This window comes from Podarcis vaucheri, assembly GCF_965113315.1.
Source record: "Podarcis vaucheri genome assembly, chromosome: 4".
Lineage (NCBI taxonomy): Eukaryota > Metazoa > Chordata > Lepidosauria > Squamata > Lacertidae > Podarcis > Podarcis vaucheri.
The window spans coordinates 67,657,687-67,680,931 of NC_138762.1; the positions used below are offsets into that span (position 1 = coordinate 67,657,687).

General features: G+C 41.4%; 2 protein-coding genes across 5 annotated transcripts in view; one reads left to right on the top strand and one right to left on the bottom strand.

The window, feature by feature from the left end:
- Positions 1–7,204, top strand: part of MAP3K15 (mitogen-activated protein kinase kinase kinase 15) — a 63,057-nt gene extending 55,853 nt beyond the window's left edge. For all 3 annotated transcript variants that reach the window (XM_082220561.1, XM_082220562.1, XM_082220563.1), the window contains 11 exons: positions 216–373; positions 931–1,114; positions 1,942–2,119; positions 2,593–2,767; positions 3,516–3,701; positions 4,392–4,497; positions 5,010–5,220; positions 6,067–6,179; positions 6,323–6,420; positions 6,502–6,578; positions 6,666–7,204. In XM_082220561.1, the coding sequence (XP_082076687.1) occupies positions 216–373; positions 931–1,114; positions 1,942–2,119; positions 2,593–2,767; positions 3,516–3,701; positions 4,392–4,497; positions 5,010–5,220; positions 6,067–6,179; positions 6,323–6,420; positions 6,502–6,578; positions 6,666–6,744 (1,565 nt within the window). In that variant the 3' untranslated portion in view covers positions 6,745–7,204. The remainder of the gene's footprint in view (positions 1–215; positions 374–930; positions 1,115–1,941; positions 2,120–2,592; positions 2,768–3,515; positions 3,702–4,391; positions 4,498–5,009; positions 5,221–6,066; positions 6,180–6,322; positions 6,421–6,501; positions 6,579–6,665) is intronic.
- A 62-nt stretch (positions 7,205–7,266) lies between these two features.
- Positions 7,267–22,309, bottom strand: PDHA1 (pyruvate dehydrogenase E1 subunit alpha 1). 2 transcript variants are annotated; one of them, XM_082220604.1, is made up of 12 exons: positions 22,106–22,309; positions 19,194–19,208; positions 16,688–16,756; positions 14,769–14,942; positions 13,298–13,424; positions 12,747–12,838; positions 11,649–11,741; positions 11,194–11,349; positions 11,014–11,085; positions 10,568–10,635; positions 8,764–8,872; positions 7,267–7,767 (listed from the first exon to the last, which is right to left on the bottom strand). In XM_082220604.1, the coding sequence occupies exons 1-12, from the start codon at positions 22,163–22,165 to the stop codon at positions 7,603–7,605; spliced, it is 1,200 nt and encodes a 399-aa protein (XP_082076730.1). In that variant the 5' UTR covers positions 22,166–22,309; the 3' UTR covers positions 7,267–7,602. The 2 variants fall into 2 exon arrangements, with proteins under 2 accessions (XP_082076730.1, XP_082076731.1); XM_082220605.1 differs by lacking the exon at positions 19,194–19,208 and having other exon boundaries at positions 22,106–22,305.
- Between the last annotated feature and the right edge of the window lie 936 nt (positions 22,310–23,245).

Genomic DNA, 23,245 nt, shown 5'->3' on the forward strand with positions numbered 1-23,245 from the left:
GAATGGGGGGGGGGGGAAATGGTGTAATTGATTTCTGACAAGCACACAGAGCGTGAACAAGACTGAGTGTATTGGGGGGGGGGCTCATTTAATCTCACTGCACACAGGTAGTGTAGTGACAATAAAGGTTTTTTATTATTAATATTAAGTGTGATCTGTTCAGGGATTTTTAAAATAATAATAATACTTGTACCTACTCTTTTTCATGACTTTAGGCACTTTGCAGTACATGGCACCAGAGATTATTGATAAGGGACCTCGAGGATATGGTGCACCAGCTGATATCTGGTCTTTGGGCTGCACTACCATTGAAATGGCGACAGGGAAGCCTCCCTTTCATGAACTGGGTGAACCACAGGCAGCTATGTTCAAAGTAAGTGTTGTATGTACTAACCCACCTCCCGCCCCCTCCGCATATTACCATACTGCTAGAATACTTCCTGACATGGATTATTTAGCAGCATCTATGTGCAATAGCAGATCTGAGACGACTTGCATGCAAAGGATGCCGGGCAGGAGCTACAGCTGCTTCACAACCAGCCAAGTTAGAACTAGAGGGAATATGTGTGTTTTGCTGCTCTTCTAAAAGTCCCTCAAGGAAAGATAGTTGTATGCCTCAGCAAGGAAATCATTCCACAGGCTCCTACCATGTCCCACAAACAAAGGTTTGTGTCTGAATGCCCCCTTTTTTTTGTTTGGAGCTTTCATCGCAAAAGGCCAAATTGACGTTTGCTCCGATTCAGCTTTAAAGAGCAGGTTTTTGTGGGGGAAGTTTGGGGCAAAAAATACACACTCGGGCACAGAGCATTAAAGTGTGTGCACTTCTGCCTGGAAAGAGGCAAAAGGTAAGTGTGGATGAGCCCTAGCATGAGTCAACTTTAAAGGAATTCACCTTGCTGAAGTGACGCAGAGCGTCCTTTCTGCTTGCAGGTTGGAATGTTCAAAATTCACCCTGAAATTCCTGAATCACTATCTGCTGAGGCAAGAGCTTTTATTTTGCTCTGCTTTGAACCTGATCCAAATAAACGAGTCACAGCATCGGACTTACTTAAAGACCCATTCTTGAAACAGTTGAACAAGGGCAAGAAAAACAGAATTGCGTTCAAGCCTTCAGGTAAGGAATTATCAGTCAAAATATTTGTATGTAAAGAGATATTAACCATCATCCTTCTCTTTAATCTTGGGTTCTGAACATACCAGGAAATCAGTTGGATGTGTCAAGCAATCAGCAAGCTATGAAAAGAATATTTATGGGGCAGGTTCACCCTAGTGTTAATATAACAAATTCAAGAAATAACAAACTTGGTGAAATTAGAGCACTATATTTTAATAAAGGATGAAGAAATTCAGGGCTGGGTTTCTTCTCTCTCCAAAATGACATTTTTTAAAACTGGAAAATCCTTTTTGGAGAAATTTTAATGAAGCCTATTTTTAGTAGACATGCATCCAGCAGTTTAAGGTGTGTAAGGCATCTCAAGTTGTAAACCAAAAAGGAGGGCAAATAAATTATACAACTAGTAACCCTGAACAAGGGCTGATTTGGCTTCACAAAGAGAGTAATGTTACACAAATTTCAGTTGTGGATGAGCTGTAAAAGCAAGGTTATGTCACCTTATCAGCTAGTAGCCTCTTGGATCTCAAGTAATTCTTTCAGTGCTTGGAGATCACTCAGAACAAGGTCCCTTCCACCCCAATTCCTAGATGAACTACACTAGAAAGGTAAAAAAACCCCACTGCTAGTGTTTGTTTCAGAAGGGTTTTCCATCAATCATCACAATTTATTTCTGCAGCTTGCAGACACACACCTTTTTCACATCCGGTAGTTTCATTTCACACCTTGTCAATTTTTTAAACTGCATTTCAATTATACTGCATTTGTTTCATTTGCTTAAAAGATAGGAGGACCTGTTTATTCATTCCCCTTTTCTTCTTGTGCTCCAGATTATAACCGCAGCACATCACTCCCGTTGCCAGTCCAGGGGGAGCAGGCTGGCAGCAGCAGCAGTGAACACGGCTCAGTCTCACCAGACTCTGATATGCCACATGACATGCTATTTGATAAGGCAAAGCGCTCCGTGTCAGAGGTTCAGACAAAGAGTCCTATCTCCCATTTACTAAGGTAAAACCTGACCTATGCAAAATGGCATGTTAGGTTCACAGAGGATGCCAGTGGTCCTTACAGTTTAGGTGGGATGATGTGCTCAACGCTAATTCCGTTACAAGATCTATAGTAAAATGTAAAGTATTGAATGGGGTTTGTTTAGGCCCCTGCAAGTAAAACTCATTATAAGAGTCTAATTGGAAAAAGAGACCCTGACAAAAAAGAGCAGCAATTGCAGCATCTTCAAATGAATGCAGTCCACATTATGATCAATCTGTCTTCTTACTGTAGATGTTGAATTAGTGTCTCGTTTCATAGAAAGCTGTGCTCTCACCTACTATAAAACTTGGGATTTGGTGCGCATCTTTGTAGCACACAAAATAAAAGCCATTCATTTTAAGTAATCAGAAAGTTGCTTTAAAAACTGGGCTGTTTTCTTCTGGACTTTGTCATTTATAGTTTCTTGTGAATGCTGTCTCATTCTGGCCCAGTGTTCCCGACGACAGCTCCATTTCAGATGAGCGAAGTGCTTCCCCTTCACTTGAGGAAAGGGATTCTGGTCTTTTCTTGCTACGAAAGGACAGTGAACGACGTGCAATTCTGTATAAAATCCTCAAAGAAGAGCAAAACCAAGTAGCTTCCAATTTAAAAGAATGTGTAGCACAGGTAATACGACTATTCACTTGTTTGGAAGAGGTAAAAATTATTGCTCTGCCACCTTTCCTAACCCATGATCTGGAGGGTGTCTGGGGTGAAGAGCTGCTGTGCTCCTCATGTAGGGTTCTAAATCACTCGGGGAATCTGCGTGAGGAAAGCAGGATCCCTGCTGTGGATTGATGGCCTCTGGCTTGGATTATAAGCACAACCCTGGAAGAGACAGGGGCAAGTCTGTTCATCCTAACTTCCTCTTCCACAAAATTGTGTGGAGATTACAAACATGGAGAAGCAAAGAGGGATCCATCACAACCTTTAAGTAGTAAAATTGAGCTTCTTATTATTTAACTGGTCACCTAAAGTGTGTTGACCACCTTGTTTGTTGCCTTCACCTCTGCAAACAATTTTTGTTTTAGCCCCCCCTTTCCCATGGTATTAGAGATTGTAATATGAATTTTTGCTTAAGGACTGAATGGCAGAAAGCTGCTCTCTGGTAGGACAAATTCAGTCCTGCAGTTTGGTTACATCAGTGTTGAATTTAGCTCATGTTCTGTTTCCTCTCTCGTGAGCTAATGTAATCCATGAATCAAGCTACTTGTTATGTGCCTGATTGAAAGCTGCCCTCTGCTGCTCTTGCTGTGAATTGGTAAAAAGGAGTTTTCCAGAATAGTGGCAGCAAGGTTGAAAACATGCATACATACATTGGTGGAATTTCCTGATGTGCCTTTTTAAACATTTTGCATATTCATCTTTTTTTCAGAGTTCTGAAGAACTGCATCTTTCAGTTGCTCATATCAAGCAGATAATTGGGATTTTGAGAGATTTTATACGTTCTCCTGAACACAGAGTTATGGCATCAACTATATCCAAGTTGAAAATTGAACTGGACTTTGACAGTACTTCCATCAATCAGATTCATCTAGTGTTGTTTGGATTTCAAGATGCAGTATGTTCATCCGAGTGTAATATCTGGGGGTGGGGGGAGGGAGCCACTACCAATAATACCTTTTGCTGCTATTTAAACTTAAAACCCTAAATTATACTATTGGGAGGAGGGCAGAAGAGGACAAAGGAGTTGTAGAATATCATATGGAGCAGCCAACCAGAGAAGATGCATTTATTCACTTCTGCTGAATTGTAGAAATGATCTCCGCTTTTGCTTTCTAGGAAGCCTTTGGAAGATAGCATACAATGCACAATTCTGTGCAAAGAACTTGAAGCACAGTGTGATACCTCAGGGGGTCTGTTCTGAGTATGACTTAGTCGAATATCTGTGCATTGTTGATGTACAACACACTATCTTAGGTGTTGCTTTGCAACAGCTTTCTTTGTGCCTACATCACAGTGGAAACAAAAGCTGTATCCCTTCGGGATACTTGGCTACAGCTTCACTCATGTCCTGCTTGGGGGCTTCCCCTAGGCATCTGGTTGGCCACTGTGAGAAACAGGATTCTGGACTAGGAGGAGCTTTGGGTCTGATCCAGCAGGGCTGCTTTTATGTTCCAATATGTGTTCTAGCTCTTAATCCAAGTGGATTTATTGTCATCCTACATTTACCCAAACTCCTTGTTCTAAATTTCAAGCTTATAGCTTAAGGCAAACTACTACCCTCTTTTATTTGACACTTTTCTTATAGGTTAACAAAGTACTAAGGAATCATTTAATCAGACCTCATTGGATGTTTGCTATGGATAATATAATACGACGTGCTGTTCAAGCTGCTGTCACTATTCTCATTCCAGGTAAGTAAAAGCAAAGTAGTAAACTGCTAAGTGAGATGGTTAAATATGATGTGAGCAAAGCAATAATAAATGTCTAACCTGTGGAATGAGTGCCCCAAGGTGGGTACTGCTGGTGTGCTGGAACTGCAGTAGTACTTCAATCTCTGCTTGGCGAAAACTTGTAAATGGCTGCTAGTTCTTTCATAAAACAAGTTCTGATTTTTCTGAACACTGAATTTTTTTGTTAAACGTGCTTTACAGACCAACGTATTTGTGAATATTAGTCTGGACAGAAACATTAACTACAAATCCTCACGAATTGTTCTTTTGAAAGGTTGCCACACATTAGCCCATTATTAGTTTGTCATTTCTTAAAATCAAGGAACCCCCTAGGCACCTGTATTTTCTGAAATGGGACTAGGAAGGAGAGCTGCATTTTATTTATACTCCGAAAAAGCTTGCTGACTAGATGCTATTTAAGTGGCAAATGTAAGAAATGCTTGACCTCTGCAATTCTCTTTTGCTCTGTGCAGAACTTCGAGCTCACTTTGAACCAGCATCAGAGACTGAAGGAGTTGACAAAGATGCAGATGAAGTAGATGAGGATTACCAGCAAGCACAGCAAAAAAGACACGAAGAAACAGTTATCACATCTGGAGTGTGCATGCTCACGTCTTCTGTGACCCCTGACACTCAGGAGCAGCTCAGCTTGCAGTTGGGCAAGCTTAAGCAAGAAACAAACAGGTTAACAGCTTTAAAGTGTGCTCAGGCTTATTCATCCATTTTACTGATCATTGCTAGTGTTTATAAAAAACCTTCAGGCAATCAGACGAGCCAACGTTGGTTATTGGCTAGATTTTAAATTGTAGCCAGTTTAGCTACTCTTGGTTTATACAGGGTTAATTTGGCACTCACATTCTTTCTTCTAGACTTTAGAAAACTCAGTTGTGTAGTGCTGAGGGCTGCATCTTGTCTTTTCCTCCCCTTCCCCTTCTAGAGCAGCACTCCATGTGCAGCGTCTCTATTTCAGGCTAAATGTTACCTTTCCGTGTTACAAATGTAAATGTGAAATGTGACCTAAATGTTCCAGGGTGCCTTTACAGGGAGAACTATAACATGTATGCTTTGAGAGCAGCACTTACTTTAGCCAACACTGATGGAAAGTGTGTATAAAATTCCTTTCATAGTCTGACCGTCTGTATTGTGGTTTTCTATCACTATAGCAGCAGCAAGTAACACGCTAATAGTGCTGGAATATTTAATTATGAAGCTTGGGGTTAAGTAGAAATTCTAGGAACCATTTCAGCACAGAAATCTAAATTGTATAGCATTTGAAAATCAAGGCAGGTAGCCAGTAATTCAAAGATATGTAGGATTTGTTTTGAGGTAAGCCATATGATGAGAGACACTTTACATGTGCTTTTGACATACCAAGCTGCACTACAACTAAAATAAAAGTATCAGTTTCACCAAAATACTTGTGTTGCAGAACTAGGTTTTGTTGTCATTAAAAGTATACTACTATCATGAAACATTTTAAGGGGGAAATGTTATGTCATACCCAAGTCTGACCCCTCTTTTATTTAATAGGTTACTGGAGAGCCTGGTACAGAGGGAGAGAGAATACCAGACACTGCTAAGGCAAACACTGGAGCAAAGAATTCAAGACTTGCATCTCCTTCAGCTACAGTTGAAAACTGCTGGTAGATATGAGAATGTACATTAAATGTGTGTGATCAGTTGATAGGAATGGCTTGAGCTTTAGAACACACAACACTTTTTGAGTAGAGCTTTTGAATTTGTAACAATGGAATGAATCTGATTAACCTACTTTGAATTGTTGCAGAAATTCAACCACCTCCATCTGCTCTTCAGCACTGCATAGACCAAGAACTGATCAAGTGGTTGAAGCAACAGAAAGCCGATTCAGATACAATTGATAGGGTAAGATTAAGAGTGGGAAAGACCCTCAAAATTCATTTTCTGAATAATATTTAGAAACACTGAAATAGTTTTGTCTTTCAGTTTGTTCAAGAGGATTATACACTCAGTGATGTTCTAAACCACATCACTAAAGATGACTTGCGCTTCCTTAGACTCCGGTAAGGAAATAATTGCAAGATTCCAGAAGTGTTTTGACTTCCAAACAAGAGTTTGAGACACTTACTATTCTTATTTTTCTCATACAGTGGTGGTATTCTTTGCCGAATATGGAATGAAATATTAAAGCACAGAAAACTGAATAAACTCTTGGAATTGGAAGCATAACTCTTATGCCAAGTTCTGAGAAATTGAAATGGGAAGAGAGCACACATTCCAGCTAAGTTATTAATTACTGTACATACTGTTTATACTGGTCCTACAGGTTTTGCACTAATATATATATGAAGTCATATTAAAGTCGTGTGATGATAGCCTTTTCTACTAGTATACTTAATCATGTATTTTTTCAGATGTGTAAATACAGTAGCTTGGAAACTGCTTGCCTTATAGACTAAAATGTAGCCTGTGCACTTTAACCACTCATAGCAAATGCATAGTGTTCTAGGCATGCCAGCTGCTTTTTAAAAACAATAATTGCTGCCTTCTGATTTAATATAAATTATTACTATGTATAATTTTATAAGATAAAAAAACCAGTTGGTACAAAGGTCCTATGCAAAGAGTGGGTTACAAACTCACTCTAGGTGCATATTAAAAAGGTAAAAATAAAACATGCTGAAAAAGGCTTCTTTTCGTTGCAAAATCATTTGGGATGGGGGGATGCAAATAAAAAAACATACAAAAAGCTCATGGGAAATATCTGCTCAGGAAGTTTTAATATGCCTTTTTTTTACTGTACGTAAGAGGTTTCAGCTAAATAACTTTCATAAATACAGCAATCCAGAACACAATGAAGCTTATATATAAATTAATAAACAATGCTTATTGACCTTTTCTGAGCAGCTGTTTTTTAGAATTCCACACTATATAATGCTGTGTCTCATACAATGGCTATTTTGCTGCCAAATGAATTTTCCCATATACATGAGAAATAGTTTTGCTCTTATTTCTTAGAGCAGATAAAAGAATTAAAGCCCAGTATAAAATGCATTAATTTAACTGGTTGCTGGAGTGACAATTCACTTAGCCCACAGATTTATATCTAATCCACTGATTTGGGCCACGCACCTCAAAGGGTGGCTCCTTATAGTAGATATAATTGCCTAGTTCTTCCAGAGGTGGTTCAGGATCATTTGTGGCAAACTGTGCTGCGTCTTCAATCTCTTTCCTTACTTCCACATCTATTTCCTGTATGAGAAGGGGGAAAATTGTCAATGGAAACAAAAGACTCCATAGATTCCAAATACATCAAACATTATAAAACCTCAGAGTACTATTTACCTCTGTAGTACATGCTGGGGTTCAAAGTAAATCCGGAAACATTTAAGCCACAGTTGCTGTTAAGAGTTTCTGCCCTCCCTAAGATGAAATCCTGATAAGCAGTTCTCACATGTATGCTGCACACGGAACATTTTACCTTTTTATATTTGAACAATTAGCCAGCAAACTACCAGAATAACTTACAAGTTACCAACTGTGGCAGGACATGGCATGTTTTCATAAGCTATAGATTAGATGAAGGTGTGTAACAGCTGCTTCACTCCAGAGCAGAACACGTCTCCCACGCTGAGAGAGATGTATGACCAATCATGCTCATCAACGATCCTCACTCTTTAGTTCCACTTTGGCAACAGACCTGGGACTCTCCTAGCCAATCCACTAACCCTGTTCCTGCAGCAAATGATTTCCGCTGTAGTGACTAGCAGAATTCCAATTCAAAATTTTCCTCAACCTAAACTGGCAGGGTTGATGAAAGGGCCAACTGTGACAAATCCCATATACCAGATATCAGGACTCCTCAGAAAGTCGGGTTATAAATATGAGAAGGCAATGGCTGTGCAAATGTCATTCCCTGAGGAAACTGCCATGTTTCACTAGGCAATATAGACCCCTATACCAAAATAGCAGTGTTTCCCAAATTTACAATAATCATAGACCCCTTCTCAGTTGAAGATAATGTGGTAGTTTAAATAACCTATTTAATCTTTAAACTGTTTTCTATAGCTAAAGAACAATGATTAGATAAAATTAAAAATTCTGCCATGTACCCTTCGGTAAACACTGTCCCACAGGATATATCCTATACCAATTCCGGCTTGCTGTAACTGATTTGAGGTGAAGACTTCCTATTGAACTACTTTTGTAAAATGATTTTCATCAAATTTGAAATAAAGGTTTTATTACCTTTAGCTCTTCCACACTAGCCAAGTTGTTGTTCACCATTCTGTCCTTCAGAAGTGTAATGGGATCACTTTTGCTTCTCACTTCTTGAATTTCTTCCCTTGTTCGGTAACTGTAAAAAAAGACGAAACAATGTAACAGACTGCTGAACTGTTTGCAATAACTGTTTCTGCCAAGCACTGGTACTCTTATTGCAACAGTATACTGAGGTAAGTCGGGTATTCTCTAACAAGCAGGACAAGTAATAGAGGAGAGCTTTCAGGAGCAGTTTTTACATCTGCTAATCACCAAAGCAGACTGGTCCTCTTGGCTGTATTTTTTTAATGAGGGGAGTAAGCCACAAGGTAAAATAGGCATATAAGCTGGTAGCATGTAGTGGCCTGAGCATTAAAAAAATATATTATCGTTTCAGTATACTTTTTTCCAGAACAAAAAATTAAATGCACATGTCACTCTAAAAATAACTATCAACCTTCAAAGAGCATACTCCTTGGACCTCTGCATCACAGCTCTGGGCAGGGCTCCACTAACAGCAGAGAGCATTAAATGCACTCGGTGCTAAGGAGAACTATCACATGTGACACACAGATGTGGGGTAGGACCACCAGCTCTCCCTCCTGGCTGTGGGTAAGGGAGGGAGAGGAAGCAGCTCCTCTTTCAGTACTTGCTACTCATGAGAGACTTTAGGCAAATTTCATGGCAAACTATTTTAGAACCACAGTATATCAATTAAACAGTCCTTATGTACTACTACTCTTAGATATATTTTCTATATATTTATACAGTTGAGTTTAAGAGTTTTCATCTTCGTTCAAACATACTGTGAAGAATTAAAAGCAATACAAAAAAAAGGAAACGGGCATAGCAGATGTAATTAGGAATAGAACAAAATTAAGCATATGCTTAATTAAAACCTTTCAGCCAGATATTTGCCTACATTAAATTGCATATCATACCAGCTTGCAGTTTTAGTTTTTTAGGTCCCCTTTAGGAAAGCGCTATAACTGAATGGTAGCACATCTACTTTACATGCACAAGGTCACAGGTTCACTACCCAGCATAGCCTTGTAGAGCTGGGAGAGACGCACCTGAAAATCTGGGGAGGTGCTGCCAGCCAGTGCAGCCACTATGGAGCTAGAGGGAACCAATGCCCTGCCTCAGTGTTAGCCAGGTATCTATGTTCCTGTAGGTAGCTATTAACCATAATGAAGCACACAAAAAGAAAAGCAAGATAATGGAAACAATCAAGTTTCTTGGGTATTTTTCACATTTGCCTCATAAAATTTGGGTACTGTCATTATTTTTTTAGAATGGTTGTATTCAGATGTAATAGCAAATCATAGTTTGCTGCTATTAGTATGACCAGGCACAAGCTGAGGGCTTATATGCTCCAACTTCTTTTTCCCTTTGTGCAACCTCTTGCATAGCAACAAACCAGCTTACACACAAACTAGGATCCTAAACCAGAAGCAAAGCTTGCCATTGTGAAAGACACACACCAAAATACATGGTTTGCAGGCTATAGCTATCCAAGAGAGGAAGGGTATAAGTCCAAAGTTTACCCTTCCTCTCAACAGGAGATAATGATTTGTTGTTACCTGCACAGTCAGTCATTCTTCAGCTATTGCTTTGAATAAATAATAAAACTAGCCACAAAGGGCCAACATGCCCTTGATATTTGTTAAAAAGCCAATAATAGGGAGATAAGAGGAGACGATATAGACAGAAAACGAGGGGACATTTGAACATACAGCTATTTCCCCCATACTATCTAGAGAGGAACCGTTTGTAATGCAGAGAGAAATACCTGACTCCAGGATCACTCATGCTATGCCCATGATAACGATATGTCTGTAGCTCCATAACAATAGGACCCTGACAAAATTAAAATTCAGAGGTGTTAATAACTTAAAAATAGTGACAAAAAAATGCTGATAAGACGTTATGACAACTAATCTCAATCAATTGCGTGCATGCATTTTAGGGCTGCTGTTTAAGATCAGCTTGCTTCAGAGGGCCACAGACTGAAACGCTATCTCTTTCCTATTCAATTTTCAACCTAATAAACACTGGGGGTTTTTTGAAGGTTGCTTTGAGGTTCACAAGGTAATTATGGAGAACCTTCTAAACCCTGTGTTTTGGGTATACATTTTGTGAAATAAAATAGTAATATTTCTAACTTGAAAACCTCAGCTATACTTACATAATTTGTAAAGCAGGAGAGGCCCGCCACACACACAAAGCATAACTTACTTTTCCTGCTCTGCAGTGGTCAGCAGCAAATTTTGTTGCTTCCCTTACAGCAAGAATATCCATGCCATCAACCTGTTGATTTAAAAAAAAAAAAAAAAGCCAATTACATTTAAGAATAAAGTTGAACTTCCTTGAATGGACACAGTATAACTTTCACATTCCTATTTAAAATGTTCTTACCCTAATCCCGGGAATATAGTCTCCTCTCTTATAGTAGTCCGTACTGGCTGCAGCTCTCTCTACGGAAGTACCCATTCCGTATCTGTTGTTCTCGCAGACAAAAATACATGGCAACTTCCACAAGGCTGCCATGTTATACGTTTCAAATATCTGGCCCTAGAAGAATAAAAGGTTTGGTACGCTTTTAGTTCTCTCATGTAGCCATCAGCCTTGAATTACACATACAGTGGATGTTCACTAGACCATGACTGTATGTACAAGCAGGAACAAACTGGTGAGCCTTGGGCTTCTGCGCTCCTCTCCCCCCCCCCCCCCCAGATAGCAGGGAGAACAACTTGGGCAGTTTCATTGCACTTTGCACAAAACTGGACTTATCATCCATAGCATTTACATCTCCTTTCCATTTATGTGACTCTTAATTAACTTCTAACTACAGAGTAAAGCTTGACGCTTACCTGATTGGCAGCACCATCACCATACAATGTCAGGCAAATCTCATCTTTGCCAAAGTACTTGCATGCTAAAGCAATGCCAGCTCCTAAAGGAACCTACAATGAATTGCAACATGCAAAGGTAGTCAAAACAAACAAAGATAATGACCAGCAGCCAACAATAATGAACCATATGATAAGATGCTACTTGAGAACAGAAACACTACGATTCCAGTTCTCATCCCTGGCACTTACCGTATTTTTCGCCCTATAGGACGCACTTTTTCCCCTCCAAAAATGAAGGGGAAACGTGTGTGCGTCCTATGGGGCGAATGCAGGCTTTCGCTGAAGCCTGGAGAGCGAGAGGCGTTGGTGCGCACCGACCCCTCACGCTCTCCAGGCTTCAGGAAGCTATCCACAAGCCTCACGTGTCCGGCGGGAGGCCCCGCCGGGCGCGCAAGGCTTGGGGCGGCAGCCTGCATCCCGAAGCAGGGGGGAGCTGCGGAGCCCGTCCTCTGCTTGGGGGAGATGCCGGCAAGCCTCACATGCCCAGTGGGAGGTCCCGCTTAGCGCGCAAGGCTTGGGGTGGCAGCCTGTTCTGGGAGCTGGGGTCGGGGGAAGCCTGGGCTTCCCCCGCGCCTGGGGGGGGAATAATTTTTTTCTCTTTATTCCCCCCCCCAAAAAAAACTAGGTGCGTCCTATGGGGCGAAAAATACGGTAATATGGAAGTATACCGTGGACAGCAGTATAAAAAAAAACCTGACGGATGAGACACCCAGCAGAATTAACAGGGTTACATTCACCTGACTTTCTCCCACTGAAAATCATTCATCAAGACTACCAAGCATTTTTCTGTTTCTATCTCAGGCTAGATGCCAAGCTGCAATGGGCCTAGCTAATTAGTTATATCCAGGAATGGATGAAATTTGGGCTGTGTTAGATTTACATGGAAGAAATACTAGAGCCAGAACTGGGCATCCAGCATAAACTGGACATATTTAAGTCCACTAAAGTCACTGGGCTAACACACCTAATTATATATGAATTAGGTTATGGCCCAGATTATAAGCAACATATAGTCTCTTCCCAAAGAAAAATATTGTTTTTATCAGAGAGCCTTACCTGGGCTCCAACAATACCATTACCACCATAGAAGTTTTTGGCATACATATGCATTGAGCCTCCTTTGCCTTTAGCGCACCCACCTACCCGACCTGAAATGATTAAAAATGGATCTTTACCATGTGATCTGGTGTCTACTAAGTCAATAAGATTAAGATTAACCCCCCCCCAACACCTCAAACTCACTAATTGGATGGATTTTAAGATGATTTCAGAATAATAAAGGTTAGAGTTTCATCAAAACTTATGTTCTTAGGAGGGGACACATTTACAGCACATGCTGACATATGGAAGGCATCCCAGCACAAGAATTTAGTGCACTGGTAAATCTGAATCAAGTGTAGAGAAACAAAAGCTGTACATGCAGGTATGAACCAGCCTATTGTTCCTTGGAGGAAGAGTAGAATAGGTGTGTTGCAATTCAGCAAAGTCCTACTAGGTTTCATTGTTGAGATAATAATTGAGCCTAAACCCCCCTCCATCTATGCACTACACATGCTACATAATCCCATTCCTTTTCCTGTTTACATATCATTTCACTGAACACAAACCTGTGAGTTCAGCAAGGATTTCTCGAACTGAAGCACCACGAGTGTATGCAAAGCCATGAGCCCGGTAGGCAGTAATCAGGTGATCTGTTAGATTTATGCCAGCCTCAATTCCAACACAGCAAGCTTCCTATGGTAAAAAAAAACCATGCCTGAAAACAGTGTACAATGTGCAATTGTCCACAGGTAAGAAATAAAATGAAGAACGGTATACCAACTTTGTACCTGCAGCTCCACCACAGTTCAGGAACTGAAGAAACAGAAACAAAGACTATCTAGGGAAGATTACTGTCACAACAACATATGCATAATATGTTACGTGATGCCATAGTCAAATGCTGGCAATGAAGGATCTTCAGATTTTAGTGGAGAATATGAAAATAGAGTGATATTTAAGTGTGTGTGTGTGCTTGATATTATGAAAAACTGTCCAGGAAATATTTCCACCAGAGCAGGAAAGATGGTTGGGGGTTGGATACCACTGCCTGGAGGCCTTCCCTTGAGAAAGACTAGGGAAGCATCACTGGCAGGGCTCAGCCAGTTCCTATCATACCTGGCCCTTCTTGGGGAGATGGGGGTAGTGTGCAGAGAAGCTCTTCCTAAAAACTGGACTTTCATATAACATGGCAGGTGTAGATCTTTCAAAGAACAGCAGATGTTCCTTTGCTCATTACTACTGTTATGAACAAACTACTGAATATAGCTGTAATACACAGATTAATCATTCACTTTAGTTCTAACTTTAGTTCCAACAGATGGAGAAGAGTTTGGTATACACTACTCTTAAACAACAAGCTGGTACGATATGAAATATAGTTTTGTACTATTCCTAATTACATCTGCTATGTCTATGGTCAAAAGCAATACAAATCAGGAGAATGGACGTAAACATATGCTTACTTACTTAATTAAAACCTATCAACTGAGCCAGTTCAGCCAGTTATTTAATCTATTTAGTGCTAATATCTGGTCCTCTGTAGAGGTACAAAAGCAGAGCAAGAAAACAACAGAAAGAAAAACTATAGCTCAGTGGAAAACCCATGGCCCTTCAGGTTTTGTTTTAGTCCAACTCCCATCAGTCCAAGCCAGAAAGACCAATGGTCAAAGATGGTACAGTCACATCTGGAGGGCCACAGGCTCACCTACAGCTGGGTCACAATGTGATCTGGTCTAATTCTTTCAGAAGTAGGTGTAACTTGACAGGGCTACAATTGCTGGAATTCTTTTGAAGGAAACTTCATCAATACTCTGTGAAGATCCACAAAGTACTACCATGGGAGGAACTAGAAATGCAGCTGCCACGATGGAAGGGCTAGACCTCTTCATTCTCTGTTTTTGCAAGTACTTTTAATTCTCTGTTTGGGAGAGTGGAGACATGCGATTTCTTCATGCACACCCTGCCCTTCATTAAAATGAAGAAGACGACAAAAACCTAGAGGTCTTGAGCATAAAGTCTCTTATCTCAGGCACATACCTGACCATCATATAAATGACAAAAGCCTCGAATAATCTTCTGTTTATACAACTGGTCTGCTTTCAATTCCATGCGTCGAATAGTCTGCATAGTTTTGTAATATTGCAGACCCTGCTCTCGAGTCATAACAGCTGTGGTGGGCGGTCCTTCCTCCAAGCGATGGAGATCATGTTTCTGGGGGAAATAAGATAAAAAAGTCAAGGGGGGGTTTCCATACCAAAATGATTATTTAATCTTACTGGTTGCAGACTAGTCCTGAAGAAAATAAGAGTAACACTTTCTTAGCTAATACTACTCCATATTTTTCCTGCCTTTGCCTACTGTGCCCATGTGGCCAAGGCTCTAGTATGAAAGTATCACAGAGCATAAAGTCATAGTTGGTAGGTAATCTGGAACCACCATGGTAAAAGCTAGTAACTTCATTGACTGGGAACGCCAATTCTCTTAGGATGCTTGATAAGCAGGGCAGTCCTAGCCTGTTTTTAGGATTAGAGTACCTTCAAGGAAAGGGCAAAATATTTGGGTCTCTTCTGCTCAGGGGAGCGGGAGACTTAATGGGGGACACGACAAAGATTTATAAACCTATGCAGGAGGTGGAACAGGTGGATAAACCAAGGGAAATCTTGCTGACACAGGACAGTCATCCAACAAACTGATAAACAGGGCAGACTACAGAAACTATTTCCTTACAAAATAAAAAAATTCCTTCCAGTAGCACCTTAAAGACCAACTAAGTTAGTTCTTGGTATGAGCTTTCGTGTGCATGCACACTTCTTCAGATACACTTCGTATCTGAAGAAGTGTGCATGCACACGAAAGCTCATACCAAGAACTAACTTAGTTGGTCTTTAAGGTGCTACTGGAAGGAATCTTTTTATTTTGACTATGGCAGACCAACATGGCTACCTATCTGCAACTATTTCCTTACAAAACATGTAATTAATTTTTGGAATTGGCAAAGTATGGCAATAACTACTTGCTTTAGATGTAATTAAAATCTGTGCTATAAAAAATGGGTATTGATCCTGCGGGCACCTTTGAGGTCTTTCCTTGGCATCCAATGAGAGTGGTTAACTTTTGCTCCTTTGAAAAGTATACAGAGCTGAAGCAGGAAGTTGGAAGAGTGATGTACTTTTCCATTTCCTCTTTCAGCGTTATGCACTTTTCAGGCCTCAGATTAATTTTCCTGGATCTAACTTTTACACTGATCCCCTGGAAAGATGAAGTGTAAATGTATGCTATTCATTCTTTCGTTGTACATGTGTTTGTGTGTGTATCTGATGGAAAGTAGTGACTGCTGTGGTTGATGTCACAAGCTTTCAGCATACCTGAAGGAGCGTCTCCACCCCCATCGTTCAGCCCGGACACTGAGGTCCAGCTCCAAGGCCCTTCTGGCAGTTCCCTCCCTGCAAGAAGTGAGGTTACAGGGAACCAGGCAGAGGGCCTTCTCAGTGGTGGCGCCTGCCCTGTGGAATGCCCTCCCACCAGATGTCAAAGAGAAAAACAACTACCAGACTTTTAGAAGACATCTGAAGGCAGCCCTGTTTAGGGAAGCTTTTAATGTTTAACAGATTATTGTATTTTAATATTTGGCTGGAAGCCGCCCAGAGTGGCTGGAGAAACCCAGCCAGATCGGCAGGGTATAAATAAATTTTTATTATTATTATTATTATTATTATTATTATAGAAGGCAGGGGCTGCTCCCTCTCACAAGGAGGCATTAAGCACCTCCTTAGCCCAGCCAGATGTCCTTTCCCTGCTAGTTTTTATCAGCCACAAGGGGCAAGGGTCCAGAGAATAAGTGGTTACACTGAACGAGCACCTTGTCCACATCCCCCAGACTTACTGACTTATAAATTATAAATTATGTAAGAAACACTATATACATTAGCATTTTAAAAAGTAATCAAGCTGCTTACCTTAATTTCAAATGTAGCCTCACTTGCAAAATCTGCATAATTACGAGATGAAACTACTACACGGGCAACCTTTTAAAGATAATAAAAAGATGGCTGTTAGTTTAAGGCACTTTTGTTTTTTAAAGATGTTCATGCCTTCACAATATAGAGAAGATTCCAACTTCAACATACAACACATTTGACATGATTGCAGACTGCAATGTATGCTCCAGAAACGATGTTTCTACATGCAAAGGAATTACACACCAAGTATCATCCTGTATGATCTTGTCACACTTCTAAAACCGTATAAAAGTTTAAACATGTATGCTTACAACCACTGAACAGCTAAGGTTCAAACAAGCTGCTCTGTGATCTCACTCCACACACGGGCACAGGTGCACAAACTCCGTATGCTCTGCTGGCCATGATGCAAAAGTCACCAGTTCAGAGCAAGCAGAGTGAAAGCCCAACGCCTTTGATCCTTTCCCGACAAAGAATACATTCTCCACCTGATCCATGCTCTGCCCAAAAATTCCCATCTGTTTGTTCCATTATGTTAGATCATTTCCATGTTTAAAAACTGATGTTACTTAGTTCAAACGCCAGTGTTTCAGTGCTCAGATTCAAATAAAAATCTGGCAACCCTTAATGCAGGAGAATGGCAACACACTGCCAGAGGAGTAAGTCACACTCCTCACTTGAGCTTTTTAAAGAAGTGGGCAGGAAAGAGAGAGGACTTATGGTTAAGGGATATTAGGTCATAGTCGTGGTCAGTTCATTTATACAGTATACCACATTTCACAAAGATTTCTGTTCAAAGCTGTTCACATAACTGTCTAAATACAATACTAAACTAACCATAATTCAAAATTAAAGGAAGGAACTCGTCACAAGGAATCAAAGATGAATAGAAAAAGCATGAGGATAGACAGAGGAAAAATTGGACTAGGAAAATCCAGGGGCCTGGAGGAAATTGAAATAGGAGAGGCATATCATAGCAGCAAACAAGCACTGTTTACTAGGTATATTATAGCAGTAGGTGTCTATTTGCATAATTGGTATGGAAGTAAAGAAGAATTAAGGAACAAAGTTGGATACACTGGAATAGGTAATATTCTTCCCTTCTCTAAACAGAATTTCCCTTCTTTGTACAGAATTTAGGGAACTATGCAATATATATCATCACCAGTGCTCCCACCTATTATAGCTGTGTTACGACATATAAATGCAAACAATGATTGGCAGTGATCCTCATGCCATGTAATGTCCACGCAGGATAGGCAGGGAGTCGAGTTTTTTACAATCAGTTGTACAGCAGGGGTCACTAGCATGCAGCCCTCTAGATACCACTGGACTATTATTCCTAACCTCACTGATTGCCCATGCTGGCTCATGGGAACTGAGAGTATCAATAACATATGGACAGCCGCAGTTTAGCCCCCGCTGTTACAGAGGCGTAACTAAATGACAGCAGAACATATGACTACAGGAACCATTATTTAAGGGAGGTCACAACACCTTGTGTAGAGTGAGGGGGAAAATATTGCTTTGTGATTTCATGAAGTCTAGAACCTTTTTCAATAGGCTAACCAGAAATATTTAATCGCTACAGGATTGCTTATTCGGGTGTATATTTTAACAATCCCTGATTAGTCTCCATGGTAGCCATTCTTAAGGTTTTCCTCTGTGGTAGGGAAAGAACTTTCTTTTTTAAAATAAAAAGTGACATTTATGCAATGTGAGGCAGTGTCCAGATGGCATAACATTATGTCAAAACTAACATTCATGATTTATTTCTCCTAAGCCAAAAAGAAATCTTGCTTTTTGATTCTGACTTGCAGAGAGTAATAAGTGCTGGTTTGAAACTATGCTTTATAATTTGTCCCCACTCAAGAAGAGGAAATGCTCAAGCCGCATGCACTAGAACATAACTAGTATTATTACAGTTCTTAACCACCATTCATTCCAGGATGGTATAAACCTATAACACACTTCACAATAGCCTAATGCTGAAAGAAAAACAGTTAAAGAATAATTAAGAAAAAATCATCACTGAACAATTCAGCAGTGGATAACAGAAATGCCATATCAAGTTAACACTTCCTACACTAAATGTAGGTGGTTTGTTTATTGTTTATTTATCTTATTCCCCACTCCACTACTGTCCCCTCTAAAGAATTAATAATATGGAGATGCAGTAAAAAACTTTATTACAGAGAAAAGAATCTGTGGCCCTCCAGAGGTTGTTTTGACAACAGCTCCCACCATTCCCAACCATGGGTCACACTGGCTGGACTGACTGCAGGAGGAAGTCCAACAGCACCATATACAAATATGTAAATATATTTGTAAGTGAATAAGCTGCTTACAGATAAACAATGCTTCTTTGATTAGTGTTGCATGTGAACACAAAAAGAAAACCAGTCAGAATGACAGGCAGAACTTTTTTTTTATTTATCAAATTATATATTGTCAGTTAAAATGCAGAAAGAACATACAAGTAATATATTTGTGTGGGTCTTACCTCACTAACAGCTCCCTAGAGCAGCAGAATTGGGATGGGTGGGGAAACAAAACAGAAAATTATGTCAGATACTATCACAAATTTTGGGGAAAATATTGCCCATGAACCAATTAGGAGCATCAAATTGTAATTCTTGTATTTAATTAGGCCTATTTACTTTTATTCAGCAGTGGAATCTTCTCTATGTGAAACAGATTGAAAAACAGACTTGAAAATGTTAATCTAATTTTGTAGTATGTCAGTTCAACAGAATAAAGGCTAATACTTTTAAAGCAATAAGAGGTGTCTCTTATATAGTAACTGCATACAACACCTCTGCAATACTGTCTGTCTTTGTGATCATCTACATTACAAGCAAACTACAACACAGAAATGCATCTTGTGCAAGTAAGTCATGATGTGTGAAGTATCCTTTAGCCAAAGCTTCCACATGTTGGGCTGCTAGAAGATAAAGGAATCTAAGGAAAAATTCATTTGTAACCTTTATGTAGTTTAAAACTTGTTGCCAAGTATAAAACTGATATCTAGAGTGTGCATTATTCAAAGCAAAACCCCATTGTAAACTTCTGGCAGGAAAGAAAACCCACCCAGATTGCACATGTATAAAAATGTTGAGCACTATTTGAGTATCTATTCTCATCGTGTTACATGTGCAAATTGCACATCTGTAAGTAAGTGCAATGACTGGCCTGATTGGCACGTTATGGTATGCCAAAGCTCACAAGTACAGAAAAATAATTAGATTATCTTGTCTTCTGTATTATGGGTGGGGAAAAGTGAATTATAAATATTACGTGCTTAGTCGGAAACTTCAATGGCACTTGCTCCTAGCTAAGTAGGTAGAGGTTTACAGTGAATTGTAAAGGAACTGAGATAGAAAAGGAAAGCCTCCCTGACAAAGCTACTCTTGAGCAAACCATGATCCTGATTGACTTCAACATCCATGCTGAGGCTAGTCTGGGACCAGTTCAGATTTCATAACTTCCAGGGACTGTATCAGCTTGTTACCAGCTTGGCACGCACAGCAGGATATACCCTTTACTTTATTTTTGTCCCAAGTGGGGTGAGGGGTGGTCTGAAAATGTGTGGGGGTGTGTGTGTGTGTGTCAGAGCAGCTATTTCCCATTGCAGTGGTGGGGGAATCACAGAGGCTTATGGATACTGATAAGATTCCTGAATGCTTTAGGGGACTTCCTAATGGATAGAGTAGGTGATCCCATTGAGGCTCTCATCTCACTGTGGAATGACAAGAGAAGGGCTGGGATAAGAGCACGCCTGAGTGCCCTCTCCAGTAGTATGGAGCCCACAATATTGCCTGGCATTCTAGTGAGCTGTGAGGCTGGATGACAGCAAGAGTACTGTATTAGAGAGACATGCAGCAATAAGAGCAGTAAATAAGTCCTATGATGTCCTCATATAAATCAATGGAGAAATCCAAGATTTTAACGTAGCTGGAATTAAGCACCAGTGTATCCATTTCCCTCAATTCACTGATAGTGCCCTAGAAAAAGACAAAAGCCAGAGCTGAGTTGTGTGTGTAAGCTAGAAGCAGGGGGAAGAAGCAGACTGAAACCTTTGAGAGAGAGACACATGCTTTATTTCAAGGCTGTGGCTATGGGAGAAAAAAGACCTTCTTGGGGTGTTAATGCTGTCAACCCCTCCATCATAGGCTTAGGATGTATATATGTGTAAATAAACCATCTATCATAAATACACCACAGTATGCTATCCCTCATGGGTAAGAGCCTGGAACCTCACACCACTCAGAGATTGGGGTGGTGTGCATCAATAAATACAGTTCCTTGCCCCCATACTGCAGATAGAAAAGGGCTGTGGTTGAGTGTGACGTTTGAAAGCCATGCTCACAAAGACCCAGCTTTAAGCAGTCTTAGGCACCCCTGTAGTGTTGTCCAAATGTAGACCTCTATTGCATGTGGGGGGTGGGGCTGAAGCAGAGAGAGAGATTACAACAGCCCTGCAGTGCAGTCTAGTACAGTATTATTTACTTGTTGTGGCAGGAGAGGAGAACGCGGTTTGTTGAGAGAATGATTTATGGCAGTCCTGTAATGCGGTTCTTCCTCCCGTTCATTCTTTTTGCAAGTGAATTAAGCAGCAACAGAAGAGCAGAGACACCTGTCGTCTATGCTTAGGTCACATCAGTGGGGTTGGGAGCTGAAATTAATGCTGATATATTTCACACCTGGCTCCCTTTGGTTTTGAGATAGTACATGGGTAGAGGAGTCTAAAAAGCCCGGGACACAAATAGAAGAGGCTTCGTTTGGTTAGAATCGAGTACATATACACTCCCAAAGTTAAGGCTGAATACTTTTGGTAAATCAGCCACTATAGCCACTAGTGGGCAGTGAAAATTTGTGTCCCGGGCTTTTTAGACTCACCTGAAACCAAAGGGGCGCGCTGGTTGCGAGATGTGTGGGTGTTTTTTGTTTTTCCCCCAGGCCTCCTACTCCTATGGGAACTGGAGAGACGCTGCAGAATTCTACTGCGGGGCCCACGATAACCCGACGGACAACACGCACCGCAATGGAGGACACAGTGGGGGGGGGGTTATTAAGAAAAAGAGAAGAATTAGGCGCCCAAGGAGCTTCCGGAGGTTCACTCGTTGAAATGCAACCGCTGCGAAATACGAGGCTCGTGTACCATTTGCACCTGACCCGCGCGCGCGCGTGAATTCGCCACGAGGCCTCAGTTCCAAGAGGCTCGCGCTCTATTCCTCTCGCGAGGCCTCCCCGCCGAGAGAGGAGGAGGGAGAGAAATAACGGTCATTTCGCAGCTGGCGCTCGAGGACAGCCACCCCCCCACCCCCGCCTCGAGACAATGGGGGGGGGAGCGGCAAGCTGGAGAAGAAGCCGCCGCCCTTCCCTCACGACCTTCCGTCCCCAGTGCCTACTCACCGGTCTGTGAGCAGCCGGGCCTTGCAGCAGGCGAGAGAGCGCGGCCAGCATCTTGCGCATGGGGTGCTGAGTGGTCGCCGCTGAAACCCGGCACCCGCGTCCCGGGTTCAAGCCCTCTGGGGCGCTACAACGAAGGCCGGCAAGTCTCCTTCAGGCGTCTGCCTTCATGCCCCGCCTTCCTCCGCCGCGCCCTGGCCGACTAGCAGCTTGCCCGGAGTGTCAGCTGAGGAGGTCGCTCTCGCTCTCCCTCTAGCGGCTGTTGCCGCCGCTATAAGAGGCCGACAAACGCAGTTCCCGGAGGTTCCCTCTTTCCTGAGGGGAAACCAGATTATATAATTATTACGTTTTCTTGGGTTTGGTTTTAACCCGAACGGCCACAAGCGTCGTTTAAAGGGACTGCTCTAATAAGGAACAATATTAAAAGGGATTTGTGCGCACTGCACAGGGAGAGCGTCACTGACCAGGGCTAGCGCTTTGGTTAGGGAGGCCACGATCCTAAACACTAACCTTGGAATTAGCCCCATCGAATTAATTTATTAAAATAAATGCTGTTAAGAAGCTGTCGTGGCTTCAGTCACCTGACATCAAGGACTGTGTTCCGCAAAAGTTTATTAAGAGTAGACCCACTGAAATTAATGGACCCAAGTTAGCCACGCCCATTAATTTGAGTGGGTCTACTCTTGAGTAAAAGGTCGTTGAATGTAACCCTGGCCTAGACCATTGAGACAGGCTTCAGAATGGCTCTTGAAGGGTTAGCCACTTGTGAACTTGGCCTGCTGGCCAGATGCAAATCCCCACCTCTGCAGTAAACAGTCTTGAGATTATGAAAACAAAAAAGGGAATTGGTATGATTGGCTGAAGGCTCTCCTCCTCCTCCTCCACTACTTAAGCAATGTGCTGCAGGGTGTGTGCATCTCAAGCAGTGACCCTTATTTTGAGAGCAGTAGTGTTATGAGTAGGGCTGTGCCAAATGTTCAAAACGGCGTTTTCCACATAAAGGAGTGGGTGGGAGCTAGCTCAACTACTCCCTTCCAAGGCTCCCCCTTCCTTGCCTACAGCCCTTTTGTAGCAATTGCTGACTGTTCATTCTATTATTGCCCCCCCTCCTTCCCATCCCCCTTCTAGGGGATGCATAATGTA